Here is a 17,049-nt window from a genome sequence, read left to right as displayed (position 1 = left end):
ACTAAAGTTGGTTGCTTATCCTTATTGCGAATTTGGAGAATTTTACATAGAAAAGGTTGATGGTAATTTTTTCACTGCTTCATGCAGTAGGTAGGCCGGTCCTCATGTAGAAAACCAGGTATCGTTGTCCAATAATCTATCTGTTTTGCACAAGATCAAATGCCTTGATTTTCAATTAACATGTTTTTTTCCTCAATGCACTGAAAGTTGATTTCATCATCTTCTTCATCACCTTTGCCAGGAGCTGGCTCCTGAGCTATGTGAAGTGAATTATGTTTTCTATCATCTCACCAGGAACCTTTATTGTTGGACAGCAAGGTGATGCAGCTGGGGGAGGTTGGTGAAGGACCTTTTGTCTTGTTTAACATCAGATTCATCCTCTCGTTTGCTCCATTGAAGAACTCTACAGTATGGAAGTGGCATTTAGCTTATGTGTAAGTATTTCCAACCATATCAATATCTTAATAGATCCTCAGATATGCAAGAAGTCAAATACAAAGCCCTCTTTAAGTAAAATATTTCTGGATGTTAACAAATTTCCATTCAGCATGCAAAAGGATCAGGATTTTGTGGCCATGCAAGTGGAAAGAAGAATATGAAGGTCCAGGAGGCTGCACCAAGTATTAATGGACCTTCACCTAACCCAATTAGCAATCCTTTATGAAGTATGAAATATTATCTGTTCTTTTCTTTTCAGCTTCTGGTTTTAAAATTTTAAAACAGGTCCTTTCTGCCCACGAGCTCCCAATTACCCCAACTGACCTCAAATCCAATGTTTTGAAGGGTGGGAGGAAACTGGAACATCCATAGGAAACCCATGCAGACACAGGGAGAACATACAAACTCTGTACAGGCAGCACCAGATTCAGCGTTCCTTGGACCATAGAAAAATGAGGGGAGATTTGATAGAGGTTTACAAAATTATGAGAGGATTAGACAGAAGATGGAGATCACTTGAGGAAGAAGCAGGCAAGAGCTCAATCGAGAGGTAGGAGTTCATCCGAGAGGAGATTAAGTTTTAGAATAAGAAATAAAATTAGAATAAGGCTTGCTGGCAGTGAAGTGTATTACAAATTTCAGTCATCTCCTGGAGCTTTGCTTGACAGCCATTAAGGAGTTAGGGAGGAATTTTCCAAAGTTTTTCCCGCAAATAACTAAAACAGATGCTTTCCTTTGGTTTATTGCACCCGCCATCAGCTATATTACCAGTATATTAGGGCAGAGAGTCGTAATAAATTTAAAAGTAACAGTAGTGTCAGAAAGAGAGAAATAGAGCTTGTAAGAGATAGTTAGAGAGAGTGAGTTAGAGAGTTGGGCATGGCAGCCAAGGCTGAGGAATACTCCTCTTGCAGGATCTGGGTTGTTAGGAGAGCCAGCTGTATCACTGATGACTTCATCTGCGAGAAGTGCATCCAGCTGCAGCTCCTGACAAGCCAAGTTAAGGAATTGGAGCTGGCGTTGGATAAACTCCAGAAGATTTGGGAGACAGAGGGGCTGGATTTATAGGTGTTATAGGGATATTATTACACCTAGGAGGCAGGAGGAGGGTAGATGGGTAACAGTCATGAGAGGGAAAGGGAACAGGCAGGAAGTGCAAGGCATCCCTGTGGGCATTCCCCTGAATACCAGGATCAAGCCATATCTCTGGCACACAGTCTGGTTCTGTAGCTAAGAAAGGAAGGGATGAGAAGAGGTGAGTTTTAGTGATAGGGTATTCCATAGTTAGGGGACAAATAAGAGGTTCTGTGGAGGAGATTGAGTATCCAAAATAGCATGTTGCCTCCCTGGTGTTAGGGTTTGAGATATCTCAGATCAAGAAAAGAAAAAAAAGAGATATCCCAGATCGAGTTCACAGCATTCTCAGGAGGGAGGGTGAACAGCCAGATATCGTGGTCGCTTTAGGGACCAACAATGTGGGTAGGAAGGGAGAGGTGGTCCTGAAAGGAGAGTTCAGGGAATTAGGGGAAAGATTGAAGAGGAGGACATCCAGAATAGTGATCTCAGGATTGCTATGCATGTCATATGCTAGAGGGTTTAGAAATAGGAGGATAATGCAGCTCAACACGTGGCTAGAAACATGGTGTAGGTGGGAGAGCTTCAAGTTCCTAGATCATCGGGCTCTCGTCCAGGGAAGGTGGGACCTGTTCTGATGGGATGGTTTGCATCTGAACTGGAGGGGAACAAATATCCTTGCAGGCAGGTTTACTACGGTGGGTTTAAATTTGGTTTGTAAGGAGAGTATTAGAGTGGAGAGTGAAATGGAGAATGATAAAGGTCATGTGATGACTACATATGTAGAAATCAAAGGTTTGCAAGTGATAGAAATGTTCTCAGGTGTATTTATTTCAATGCAAGGAGTATTGTAGGAAAGGCAGGCAATTTTAGTGTGTGGATTGGCACATGGGTTTATGACTGCTATTAGTGAGACTTGGTTGCAGGAGGGGCAGGACTGTCAGCTCAATGTTCTGGGGTTCCATTGTTTAAGGCGTGATACAAGGGGAAGAATGAAAGGGGGAGGATTGGCATTGTTAGTTAGGGAAAATATCACAGCTGTGCTTAGACAGGACAGCCCAGAAGGCTCATTTACAGAGGCCGTATGGATGGAGTTGAGAAATGGGAAAAGAGTGATCACCCTGATAGGGTTGTATTATAAACAACCCAATAGTCAGAGAGAATTGGAGAAGAAAATCTGTAGAGAGATAGCAGATCATTGTACGAAACAGTAAGTTGTGATAGTAGGAGATTTTAACTTTCCACATATTGACTGGGACTAATGTATTGTAAAGGGCTGGATGGCTTAGAGTGTGTCGAATGTGTTCAGGAAAGTTTTCTAAATCAATATATAGAGGTACTAACAAGGGAGGATGCAATACTTTATCTCCTATTAAGGAACCCGACTGGTCAGGTGACAGAAGTATGTGTAGGCAAACATTTTGGGTCCAGAGACCATAATGTCATTAATTTCAAGAGAATTATGGATAAGGATAGGTCGGGTCCTCAAGTTGAGATTCTAAATTGGAGAAGGGAAATTTTGTGCAAATGAGAAAGGATCTAGGAAGAGTTGAGTGGGATAAGTTGTTTTCAGGCGAGGATGTGTTCAGTAAGTGAAAGACCTTCAAAGGTGAAATTTTAAAAGTGCAGAGTATGCATGTTCCAGTCAGGATTAAAGGCAAAGTTAACAGGCATAGGGAACCTTGGTTTTGAAGGGACACTGGCAATCTGGTTAAGAAGAAAAGAGAAGTGTATAGCAGGTATAGGCAACAAGAAGCAATGAGGTACTAGAAGAGTATAGAAAATGTAAGAAAATACTCAAGATGGACATGAGAAGACATGAGGTTGCTTTGGCAGATAATGTGAAGGTAAATTGAAAGGCTTTTTCATGAGTAAAAGGATAGTAAGGGACAAAATTGGTCACTTAAAAGATAAGAGTGGTCATCTATGTGTGGAGCCTCATGAGATGGGGGAGATCTGAAACAGTTTTTTTTTAAAAATCAGTATTTACTGAGACAAGTGGCATAAGGAAGGGAAACAAGCAGCAGTGGTGTGGAACATACAGAGATTGAAGAGGAGGCTGTCTTACTGTGAAAAAAAGTAGATAAATACCCCTAGGCCTGACATGATATTCCCTCGGACCTTGAGGGAGACAAGTGTAGAAATCTCAGATTTCAAGCATTATTCTATGAATGAAAACACATTCCTAAGGCAAATTAAGCTTGCCTTAATAAGAAGACAGATCAGAGAACTAGTGGATCAAAATTCTCTTAGAATACAAGTAATAGGGGCAGGAATATGCTATCCGGCCTGTCGAGTCTGCTCCACCATTCAATGTTATTATAGCTGATCAGAACTCTTTTGTGGTTCTTTTTTACAATTCAAACTGGCTAGTAATAATCTGTGAACCTTGCAGAACTTGTCCATGTCTCATCTCCTGTTGATGGGGAAATAGAGAAACAATGTCAATACACCCTTGAAAATACTTTAGATTGCAACATATTTTCATACCAGGCAATATACTCTTCTCTTCATACTTCATCTTCCTTTCACTTTTCACTCCTGTTGGAAGCACTGATAGTTTAATGTTCTGCTTCCAGACATTACCAAAAAAAGTTTTCAAAAAATTACTATTTGAGCAAAATCCAATGTGATTGCATTCTGAAATATTTCTTTAGACCACACATTTTAATATTAAGTTGCACTGTCTATTCTAACACAGGATTTTAATATTATTAAAAGCCTAATTATTTTCTGTTCTCTGCAGTATTAGAAGGGATATTATAAATGTAGTCACGAGGGAAGAAAAAAGTTGAAGAATTTTAGCTGTGATTGCTGCGCTATTGATTGTAATTCAGCATAACTGTTGGAAATCTCTGTGTGTTCCTGCGAGGTAAAATACCATGGCATTTCTGATGCTTGGAAGATGAGGGGGTAAATTAGAGAAAGAAAGCATAACAAAAGAACAATGATAGTAAACTTAAAATTCAAAATTCTGAATGCCTATCTAAATTGAAAGTTAAGGAAACATGTGTTTTTCATTTGCTTTTTTCACCTATCTGTAATTTTTTAAAAAATTAGATATACAGCACAGTAACAGGCCATTTCAGCCCATGAGCCCATGCCGCCTAATTTATAACCAATTAACCTATACCCCCGCAACATTTCAAGTGGTGGGAAGAAACACAGGAGAAGGTACAGACTCCTTACAGACAGCGTGGGATTCAAACCCTGGTCCCGATCGTTGCCACTGTAAAGGCGTTGGTCTAATCGCTACGCCAACTGCGCCACAAAGAAAGAAAAGATAAAAAAATAAAAATGTTAACTATAGCAGAATTAACTTTTTGAACATGCAAATGCTCTCATTTAATGTCAGCTCAGCGCCATTAAGCTCTCCTTTTCGTGAATTTTCTGAGAGGGAGTAAATATTTGTTAAACTTGACTGCCTTTAGTCTGTGCTAACTCACAGTTGCTTTACTATATTAGGTTCCTGTTCAGACCATTGCTCTGCTTAATTTCAGCTTAATGCAAGAACTGGATGTTGCAGTAAGTATTAGGACCACAGTGCTATTGAGAACTTACTCTGAAGTCTCTATGCTTTGTCACCTAGACTACAATTCCGTCTGAATTTCAGAAGCTAATGTATTTAAGTACCTTGACGAAGGGCTCAAGCCCGAAATATCGGTTATGTATCTTCATCTTTACTATATAAAGGACATTGCGGAGTTTCTTCAGTGTTGGGATTTTACTTTTACTGTTAAATAATGTATTACTCGTAACTTCCAATGTCAGAAGTAAATCAAATGAAGAAGAGATTTCCATATCTAAAGGTTTACGGTGGAAAGTGCAAATTCCAGTTGCTAATTAATTTGCAAGGGAGATTTCATCAATTTTAAGCAAGGTTAATCACCGTATGTCTGCTCCTGCTTCTATGGAATAACAGAAATGGTTTTTACCAACTTCTGCATTTCTGTCTCTGTCAACACACTTCCGAACTATCTTCTCATGCATGCTCTCTGTGTTCTTCTCCTTCACAGAGGGAGTGGGATGAGTGTCTGTTTCTTCTATACTTAATGATGCAGATGATCGCATCTTCTTGGAGACTTGAGAAGGTTTCAGGCTTATATCATCACATTTCTCTGGCTGCAAGGCAGGGAGTTTGGATGCTGGTGCTAAAGGATTGGAAAAGTTACACTTGTAAATTCTAAATTGCCATTTTTTTACTGTTACATTCAATAGATGAAAAAAATTCACTCACATAAATATGGGTTGTTAGTATGCAAAATAATGATTTAAAATTTCAGTTCAACAAGAAAGTGGGGAGATGCTGGGGCCAAGTGCATAAGCAACTTTGTACAGCAACATTTGTGAATTCCAATTTTATTTGTGCCAAATTACACTTACATTCTTCCTAGAATTTGGAAAATTCACTGTGGAAATGTTTGCTTACTTATAACTCTTGTCAGATCAGCATTAACAACCCTGAGGACACATCCTTTTAGCTGCAGATCAAATTTAGCTATGAAAATTAACAAGCAGTAACAAAATTACAAGCAAAAAAAAAATTTCAAAATTCAATGGAAAATATACTAGTCCCATTTCTAGTGAGAGGCGGGAAAATGGGAAAGGTAATGGGGGAAAATATATCATTCTGGTTTAACTAAAACCTAAATACACGTGGGACATGAAATTTCTCTGTTAGCAGGGTGCAAAAAGCTCATAATCACAAAAAAACTGTGTGTGGAGTAAAATGATTCACTACAAATCTGCTCTAATGTCATCGCCATTGCATCAGTATAAACGAGTAGCAGTAATTAAAGTGCTCAAACCAAATTTAAAATAGTGCTTGCAGTGGCTAGCACTTCAGGGGGTTAGAGTGAGCATTGGTGACAAGCAATAAGATTTAGCATTGAACTGCTCTAATGTAATTTTATGTTGGATCCACCACAGTGTTACAGCTAATTATGCATCCCTGTAACACGAAAACATAAAGAGTAGAAATAGTGGAGCTTGTTTCTGTTCAGGGTGCTTTTACATTTTCTGGAAAGAATGAACTAATCAAAATATAGACAATAACGCAAGGCACCAACAGCCTTAAACATTTCTCCCCCCTTCACTTTCCAGCAATTTGAAGCTGAACTAAATCAGACAGAATAATAGTATTCAATCTGTGCTTTTTAGCATTGCAACAGATGCTTCAGTACAGGTACAGAACTTCTTACCTCTGAGAACCCACCACATTTACTTGTGAATATAAAAAACATCCTTTAATTTGCAAAGATGGAAGTCAATCATAACCCAACAAAATAGGCTTTCATATGGATAAAATCATTTTATTATTGTAACAATGATAACATTCAAATACTCATAATTTTATTTTCTGGAAAAACCTGGGTCCAGCTGGGTTGCTGCATGGAGTGAAAGCAGCTAAATACAGCTGTTGTGGCTGGCTCCAAGCCAGGGCTCAGCATCAGAAGACCTCACATCAGGCAGCTGGTGACTGGCTTCTGGGAACTAGGAATGAGGTCCAGGATTCATGAAGGCGAAATGGCGAGCTAGCCTTCGGTGGCAACGGCTTCCTAAAGCTTCGGGGAATCAGAACCAGGAAGGAAGGAGATGCGACTTCACTACCTCAGTTTGGGTTCACCAATGAATAACAGGCTGAGCAGCTAGCAAGGTTAGAGGGTCATGGAGGCAAGGGCAACAGGGAGGGCGAACGATCCATATTCACAATGTCTCTGAATTTATTTTAAATTTAGACATACACACAGCACAGTAACAGACCCTTCCGGTCCACGAGCCCATGCTCCCCAGTCATACCCAATTGTCCTACAACTCCCATATGTTTTGAAGGGTGGGAGGAAACCAGAGCACCCAGACAAAACTCACATGGGGAGAATGTACAAACTCCAGACAGGTATCATTGGATTCAAACCCGGGCTGCTGTCAATATAACAGAGCTGCCCTATCCACTACAATAACCAGTGCGACCTTTTGATCTTTGCAGGACAAAGGAACATTCTTTGTGTATTTTGGATACTTGACAATAAATTGAATCCTGAACCAGTGAACAAATTGTTGAATACAATAATGGGGCACTGTAGATGCTAGTTCAACAAATAAATCAAGCCATTTTCATCTGTATTTATGGCACTGCAATGGTGTAGACAAACAAAAATAAATTAACAGAGCTTCAGCATGGGACTAAGAATGCATGAATTACTAAATCCAAACAAGTCATGGTCCTTCAAGTTTACCTTCGGTCAACTCAGCAAGAAAAGAATGACAGGGAGGATGTTAATTCCAGTGATGAAGGTATTGACTTGTATTATAAACCAATTTCTATCAATTAATCCACTAAGGACCAGAAATCATAGAAACACTACTGTGACTGAGGACAATCCCAGCATTGAGGGCACAACAAAGGGTAGGTTCAGAGACATCTTCCTATTTTTTATTTAATGCAATCAGATCGACTTGAATCAGGAAGAAGGCTTACCACTAGCTCTATTTCATGTGGAGGTTGAGGAGGTTGGGTACATCACCAAAGACTTTCAGGTGAGTATTCTGACTGGTTGCATCACGGCCTGGTATGGAGGTATCAATGCACAGGATAGGAAAGGGCAACAAAGGGTGTAAACTCAGCCCATACTATCATGGGTATTATTTTTCACTCCATTAAGGACATCTATAAGAGGTGGTGTCTCGAAAAAAGCAGCCGTCATCATCGAGGACCCTAACTACCCAGGTCATGCCCTCTTCTCACCGCTACCATCAAGAAGGAAGTACAGGAGTCTGAAGATGCATGCCCAATGTTATAAAACCAGCTTCTTAACCTCCGCTATCAGATTTCTGAACCCCAGACACTACCTCACTTTTTTTTTCCTCTTCTTTTGCACTAATACATTTATTTTCAAATAGTGTATTTACAGAACTGTAATTTATAGCAACTTTTACACCTGTAATGCACAATACTGTTGTTGGGAGATTATGAGAGAAAAAAGCTGAGGTGATGGGGAGCAGGAAGTTCTCTGAATGAAGAGCTGAAGGAAACAGACAGAGAGAAAGAGAGACTTGGGGGGAGGGGTTCAATGGAAATTGGAGATGTTGATGTTAATTTTGTTTGATTGGAAAATGCCCAGTCGGAATACAAGGTGTGTTTTTCTTCCAATTTGCGGTAGCCTACGTTTGGCAGTGGATGAAGGCATGGACAGACAAACCAGTCTGGGATTGGTGTGCAGAATTAAAATGGTTGGCCACTGGGTGGTACTTATTTTAATACAGCATGCAAAGTGAAGATGCACAATGAAATAGGCACTGAAGGGATGATTAGTGGGAAGGGATAAATGGATGAAGGAATCTTGGAGGGAGCAGTCCTTACAGAAAGCAGAAAGGAGAGGAAAATGTTTCTGGTGGTGGGGTCTTGTCATAGGTGGTGGAATTTAAAAAAAAACAATCCATCCCCCTCCACTACCACCCTTCTTTGCCTGGTAGAACTTGTTCTCACCCTCAGTAGCTTTTCCTTTGGTTCATCACACTTTCACTAAGTCAAAGGAGTAGCCATGGGTACCCACAGAGGTCCCAAGCTATGCCTGCCTTTTGTAGGGGTCTAGCTGCATTTGGCGCTCCTGACGTAGCTTCTTCTAGATGAGAGAGACTGGACACAGACTGGGAGATTGTGTTGTTGAGCATCTTTGCTTTGTCCACTGCAATAGCAAGATGGCTATCCATTTTATTTCCACACATCATTCCCACACTGTCAAGACATCAGCAATAATGACCTCATGTATGGCGAAACCAAGGCTACCTGCAAGTTGGAGGAACAGCACTTTATATTCCTCCTGGGCACTCTTCCAACCAGATGATATTAACAATGACCTCCAATTTCCATTAAACCTCTTCCCGAAGTCTGTCTCTTTTCTGCTGTCTCCTTTCCTCCAGCTCCCTATCCCCTTCCCTTCTCTCTCTATTCAGTCAGCTATCCTCTCACCCTATCACTTCTCAGCAATTTTCTCTTCTAACTTACCATATGTATCTACTATGACCTCTTACCAGTTCTCCTCCCCCTGCTCCTTCCACTCCACCCCCCACCTTCTTATTCAGGTGCCTGCCTGTTCATTGCTCATATCTTGACGAAGGGCCCAGGCACGAAATGTTGGTTCTCGTTTACTTCCTACAACACCAGCACTTGCAGACTTTCCTGTTAAATTCTGTCCAACAATAACAAGAATTCACTTCAAAATTTCCCAAATTGTTTGAAAAAAATTGTATGCATTCTTTTTTGTATTTGCATCTATTTTCAAAGGATTATCTCCATGGATCTAATCACATCATCCATACTTACAAGTTAAGATTGGCAATGGTTTTCCCCTTTTCATCCTTGGGCTGGCCTCTGTCAAGTTTGGTGTGCCTTCATAATTGACACGAGTTGGAATCCCACTCTCCAGGCATCCAGTATTGGGGTCCAATTCTCTCTCTGAACTGTGGTAATTCTTAATGTGGTAATCTAGCAATTTAGCTTTACGAAAAGTCTTTAAACACATTGGAAATGTGCACTTGAACTTGTCATGCTCAGGTTCTGTGACCATTTCTTTGGGAGCTAATGGATCCTCCATTTTTTTGGCATAAGTTACTGGGTTAAGGGCAGAAAGAAATTAGGCACCACATTAAAATGTTAAAAAAAAAATTTAATGAAGGTAAATACAAATAAATGAAGCTTCTCAGTTCATTTGCTGACAACCCATGCAGAAAACTACATCTTTTCTTACAGTATTGTTTTTCTTCAAGAAGTCAGTACATCCTGGCCAAAACAATTTCACTTCATACAGTCACCTATCATCTATATGCAAATTAAACAATTTCTCCTCTATTCTTATCATATCAAACTACAGTATTTCTTTTGAGTTTATTTTCATTAGCCTGCCCTCAATGTTACGATCATTCTCTGAGCAACAATAAGGGTGGGTTTTGTGACCATCCATTAGCACCAATTTGACCTAAACGCAAAGACTAATTGAACTGTATTTCATTGTTCGGACAAAGTTGTACTTTATATGAAACCATACAATCAACATGCAACTGGCACCTCAGCGCATTTTGCACAATGACGCCAGTCCAGATGGACATCTATCCTTTTACGTTATCAATTACATTATACAGACTCTGTAAGGGTGACCAATTCCCCATTTTCAATTTCACTGCATGGAACAAAACAAGAACAAACATGGTCAAATCTGTCTGACTCTTTGAGGTATCTGCCCTCTTTCAGTGAACCTTTTAAAGCATCTAATTTGCCAGCAAACAAACTGTAAACTAAGTGCTTATTTTTCTTTAAGGGGGGATAGATCCCCAGGGTCAGGCTACTGTGGAAGGTAAGGGAGGTTTCCAGGTGTCCTTTTAGACAAATATTTTGCCAAAGGGTGAGGTATGGATGGCTGGAAGACAGTAAATGACAGATCTTATTGAAGAAGGCCAGCAGGGATAAGTCGGGTATCTGCAGACCAGTTAGTGTACAACAGAGGTGGGGAAAATATTGGAAACAATTCTAAAGAACAGGATTAATGCATACTTGAAAAGACAGGAATTGATCAGCAATTGACATTTTAGAATGCTTGGTGGGAAATCCTATCTAACAAATTTAATTGAGCTTTTGAGGTGACAATTAAAAATGTCAATGAACACTGTGCTGTTTATATGGCTTATAAGCATTCAATAAGGCAATTAACAAGGTTTCACAGAGCAGACTGCTCTATAAGATTAAAGCCCATGGGAACCAAGGCAAGTTGTCAAATTGGATCCAAAATTTTCTTGGTGTTAGGGTACGGACTGATGATGGAAGGCTATCACATTAAGAAGCCTGTGACCATTGGGCGGCATGTTTGGTGTAGCGGTTTGCACAATGCCATTACAGCGCCAGCAATCAGGACTGAGGTTCGAATACTGCACTGTCTGTAAAGAAGTTGGGCGGTTCTCTCCGTGTCTGCGTGGGTTTTCTCCAGAGGCTCTGGTTTCCTCTCACTGTTTGAAACGTACCAGAGGTGTTGGTTAATTGGATGTGATTGGGCGACACAGGCTCATGAGCGGAAATGGTTTATTACCATCTAAATTTAAAAATCAGTGTACCACAGGGAGTGGTGCTGGGACCTTGTTGTTTGTAAAAGAATTAACAGCTTTGTTGAGAAAACAGCAGATATGTTTTGAAAGTTTGCAGGTTGGAAATATTCTCGATAGCAGAGGATATTCTTAGTCAACACAATGATATCAACCACCTGGTTAACTTGGGCACAACTATGGAAGAGAGAATTTAATTTAGACAAATATGAGATGATGCATTTTGTGGGGTCAAATAAATATAAGAAATGCACTGTGAATGCCCTCGAGAGTATTGTGGAATAAGGGAACATTACATAGAATCACAAGTCCCACCTGCCTGTGTTTGGCCCATATCCCTCTGAACTTATTCTATCTATACATCCATCCAACTGTTTCTTAAACATTGCAAATCCTGCATCAACTACCTCTTCTGGCAGCTTGTTCCATATATTGGCAACACAAGGTAATAGCATGGTGAAATACAGATGGAATGCTTGTCTCCATGAACCAGGTCAAAGAATATGATAGCAGGAAGATCTTGGAAAAATTCATCTGTACACTCCCTGGGCCACATATGGAAAATTGTAACTGCAAGGATATTCACCAGGATGTTGCCTGGGATGGAGCTTTCCAGTTATGAGGAGATTGGATATAGTGAGTTTGAAGGGTTAATTATAAGAAACCTTTTTCTCATGGCAGAGGTGTCTAAGATCAAAGGGCAGAAGCTTAACATGAGGAATATGAAATTTAGAGGAAATATTTTTTTATCCAGAGAGTGATTGAAATATGGTCTAGATTGCCTGAGCTGTTAGATGGAGATGGAGATAAGTATTCTCATACAATTTAAAAAACATCTGGACAAGCATTTGAATCACTGTCATACAAAGCTACTGACCAAGTGATGGCAAATGGGATTAATGTGAGTATGAGAGATTGTCACAATGTACAGAAGCACTGAAATTCTTATTTTCTACAGCCTCACAAGATAAAGCAACAGGAATAGCACAAAAAAATCCCCATAATCTAGAATTCAATCAATCAGAAATTCAAACAAATGGCAAAAAAAATTGAGAAATAAATAATTAAAATTCAAATAAATAAGACTGTGCAGATGAATCCTGCAGGGAAGAGCTAAGACTTAGGTGGACACATGCAAGTTGTCTTACTGAATTAGCAATGTCCCTGAAAGTGCGGTCTGGTATGGGGACACTAATACTCCTGAGCGTAAAGCCCTCCAAAAGGTAGTGGACATAGCCCAGGACATCACAGCCAAAGCTCCCCTACTATCGAGAACATCTACAGGGAACATTGCTTTCAGAGAGCAGCAGCAAACATCAAGAATCCACACCACTCAGCACACACACTGTTCTCACTGCTGCCATCAGGAAAGAGGTCCAGGTGCCACAAGACTCGCACCACTAGGTTCAGGAACAGCTGCTACCCTTCCTCCCTCAGACTCCTCAACAACAAACTCAATAGCGGCTCATTTAAGGATTCTTACTTTTGAACTTTATTGATTTTTAAAAATTCTATCTGTATTGCAGTTTACATTTGCAGTTGGTTTACATTTGTATTTGTTTACAGTTCTTTATTTGTTTACATGTGTACGTTGTGCACAGGATTTTTTTTATACAGTGCAAGAAAGATAGAAGGCAATCCACGAATTAACTCAAACTTCCTTGATCATTGTACTCCACCAACCCAAACAACCTTCCCTGTGCTCTCCCCAACAACTCACTTCCAAGTAATACTAACCTGATGATGAAGCCATGGGCACATCAGTCATGATTTTAGAAAGAGGTTTCAATGTATGTTGGTTTTCAGGGAATTGAAGAGAAGAAACAGATGTTGAGATCTTGAGCCTCGAATTCTGGGAGAGGTCAAGAGGCACCAAGTCACTGAACTCATGGGAACTGGACGCTCCGAGTGGAAGCTGGCAAACGTCAGACCCTGAACCAAAACAGAAGCAGCACAAGTGAATGATATGTTATTTTTCCAGTGGCATCTTTATTTATGACAGAATTAAACAGGAATGGTAAAATGTAAAATTTACACTGGACTATTATTGCTTGCCTGACAACACAATGAATTCCAAAAGGTGCACTTTTTGGGGTAATATATCACTAAAATATTAAGATAAATTATAATAATTGTGTAAAAAGGACCAACTAACAACATACATCACCTACAATGTTCAGCCAACACGTTAAAATTGCCTGGGGTTGGAGCAAGGAAGCACCAACTCAAGATATCATTGTTTTACGGCTGAGGGTGTAAAGGGAACCCCTGAGACTTCACATGTGGGGAAGAAAAATGCTCATCTATTCCAATTGTTTTCTGAGCTGAAATCAAAAGCTCTACTAAAAGGCTCCACTTTAATTATTGGTTAATGAATATAGTGTACTGATCCAGCTCTTATGTCCCTACCATTTTTAGATTGTTTTTCCAGATTTCTAACATTCATGCTTACTGCGTTCATTGTTAAACTCTCAACCACAGTCCAGCTGATTAGTTGGAGCCGTTAAATGTGCAAATAGCCTCAATCTAATGAACACTATCACAGAAAGAAATTGTCAGAAGTAATCTGAGATGACGGAGATTACAAAATGATCAAGCTGAGAATTTGGGCCTATGAGTAAAAAAATTGCAGGAACTGCTTAAAAATGAAATGAGTCCAATTCATCACACTAATTGCAGGAACCAAACTTCCATATTTACCATAACAGTTTCTTTTCAATGGCTATTAGGATCTTGAAATTTCCCTTGTTACACCCATCATGGACTTCTCCAACACCTCAAAAAGGTCTGATTGTATAATTATTTTTTTGATCTATGATAACTGTGACTATTTATGATATCTTTTGTATTTATCTTTTAACTTAATTGATTGTGTTATATTTCTTTGCCAAGTATCTGTTGTTCAGCTGCAGCAAGTCAAATTTCAGTACCAATGTACATTGTGCTGTGTATATAATAATAAACTTATCTTCATGGTCCATAATTACTGCCAAGTTTATGAAGCTCAGTTTCATTGCACTCTTGTAATTACTCTGTATAACCCTCCAGCAGTAAAAACATCCAGTTCATTGATGATTAAGCTATTGCTCCCACATCAGGAAGACATTGTTAACATCTCTAAACACATAAAAACACTTAAATTAATAAGGCAGCCCAGTACTCTCTCTTTTATCAGTTACAAATGTTTTATTCTCTTATTTTATCAGTTCTATAGCTAGTATCCCTTTGAATTCTTGTTCATACTGCAATAGAAGTTTTTAACAAATGGTCATTATCCAGTGGAACCAGATTAAACGTGACCCAATTTTATGCGAATCCAGATATAATGTGATCAGCCAGTGGACCCTTTTTTCCCTCTTTCCAGAACTGAAATTGTTTTCAAATCAAAATGGAATGCACCATTAGAAGACAAAAATCTTTTTTGATGAGAAATAAGCTTCATGCACTTGACGTGATCAAGAATAAAAGTCAAACCCAAGTTGCATGTGACCTCAGCATACCTGAATCAACACTTTATGGCTGGAAGTCTCAGAAAGATAAGTTATGCACGTTGCTTTGGAAAGTTGAGGAAGAGGTGGGACTAAAGACCAAATGCATGAAGACAGCCAAAGATGTCATCCCTGTACAAGCACAGTCAGAATGCCTTCCAATATCTGGGTCTATTTTCAAAGCTGAAGCTGAGATTTGACCAGCCGATCAACAGAGAAACCTCACAGTTCAAAGCTAGCAATGGATGGCCTAAACACCATCATGGGATTTCTCACGTGTTAGTGTCTGGAGAAATTCGCACAGACAACAGTACCGCTGCCAGCTAATACTCAGCAGAATGAAAAACTCTTAGAAAAAGGTGGCTATGTTAAAGAACAAATGCATAACTGTGACAAAATAGTCCACTGCTACAAGATAATCCCAGATCGCACGCCGTCTAGCAAAGATGATGGCCATAGACGTGAGGGGTTCAAACAACGCAATGATCACGTGACGTGTGTTCCAGTCTTGTTAACACAAAACAACAGTAAGTTAAAACCGCTGATGATTGGCAAATTTTGCTCGGCCCGCTGTTTCCACCATGTCAAAGTGAAGTCGTTACCGTTCAAGTACATGCATAGCAGCTACGCTTGGATGACCAGTGTCATCTTTGAAGATTGGTTTTTCAAAACCTGCTGTCTCTGCTCATTTGTATAAGCAAGAACTAGAACTCAAGGGTCTTCTTTTGCTTAACAACTGTCCCGTCTACCTGCCAGCTGCCAACCTACTAGGCCGGGATAGAAAGATCCGAGTTTCTTACCTCCCAAAGAACACTACAACCAAGATCAAGCCCCAAGATCAGGGGATCATCTCCATGCTCAAGCAGAATTATAGGCGTGAACTAATTTGTAGAATTGTAGGTGGATCAACGACGGTGGAAGACTATCTGAAAAGCATGAACGTTAAAGAAGTTTGCCACTTCGGTGGAGAGGGCTGGACAGCAGTCAGCTCCTCATGTGTGGAAAAATACTGGAAGTTGGGTCTGGGTCCAGCCTCTTCATCATGACAATCCACCAAGGAAAATGAAGATGATGATGAGCAGGAATTCTACGGCTTCACAGATGAAGAGGTGGCTGAGGCACAGAGGCTGTTTCAAATTAGCAAAGAGAATTTTCACCAGTGGTACTCTGCTGAAGACGAATGCCCGACATATGAGAATCTGACAGACTCTGAAATCGGTCGTAACATTACTATAGCACCAGTTGCTGAACCACAGGAGGATGTCAATGAGGAGCCTCCACTCCCAACCCCAAAAGTGTCTGAAGTCATTGAGTACCTCAAGTCTAGCCTATGTTGGCTGCTCACCCAGGATGTGGACCACATAAAAATCCTCCAGCTCTGAGAAGCATTTTGGATTTCGCTCGCCACCAGCGATGTGCTGTGTTCAGGCAACAACCATCAATCTCTTTTTAAAAAAATAAAACGATGATTGAAAGAAATAAAAAGATGATGGCAAATACAGATACTGCACGTGTTCTTTATTTTTCTTTTGAAAACGCTGTTTTTCGTGACGCCGATTTCGCATGACCCCACTTTTTCATGATCCAATTATTTTGGACTCAAACCATCGTGTTATAACGGGAATCCACTGTATTGACATCATTGGATGTGAGGTGCTCTTGGAGATTTTGAAGGCTTGGAAGTTTAAAATGTTTGGTTTCCTCTAAACTTGATCTGATCTGGAGAAGACAACATGCTGTGGAATTTTATCCTTTGGAATCCTTTGTCCCCTTTCTTCCTGCAACATTTTAATAACTCAAACTTGATCTCATCAACTTGCTTCATTCTGGTGCACCTCCCTTTTATGCAAGTTTCTTAAGAATTTTTTTTTGCCCGAGTTTTATTGTGAGCCGGTCAACATAATCATGTCATCTAAGAATTCTTTACTCATAAACTGTGCCACATCCAGGCAAACAGCTG

The 17,049-nt window shown here is 39.9% G+C and overlaps 1 protein-coding gene across 5 annotated transcripts in view; it reads right to left on the bottom strand.

Moving 5' to 3' along the window:
- phf20l1 (PHD finger protein 20 like 1) overlaps positions 1-17,049 on the bottom strand; it is a 144,346-nt gene that overhangs the window by 12,390 nt on the left and 114,907 nt on the right. For 3 of the 5 annotated variants that reach the window (XM_069922217.1, XM_069922220.1, XM_069922216.1), the window contains 4 exons: positions 13,339-13,533; positions 9,836-10,123; positions 5,448-5,663; positions 4,003-4,053 (listed from right to left, as the gene is read on the bottom strand). In XM_069922217.1, coding sequence (XP_069778318.1) covers positions 4,003-4,053; positions 5,448-5,663; positions 9,836-10,123; positions 13,339-13,533 — 750 coding nt within the window. The remainder of the gene's footprint in view (positions 1-4,002; positions 4,054-5,447; positions 5,664-9,835; positions 10,124-13,338; positions 13,534-17,049) is intronic. The other 2 variants (XM_069922218.1, XM_069922221.1) reach the window with 2 other exon arrangements.

The sequence above is a fragment of the Narcine bancroftii genome, chromosome 2 (assembly GCF_036971445.1).
Source record: "Narcine bancroftii isolate sNarBan1 chromosome 2, sNarBan1.hap1, whole genome shotgun sequence".
NCBI classification, from domain to species: Eukaryota; Metazoa; Chordata; class Chondrichthyes; order Torpediniformes; family Narcinidae; genus Narcine; species Narcine bancroftii.
Note: the sequence above shows the minus strand (reverse complement) of the source record. Positions and strands in the feature narration are given on the sequence as shown.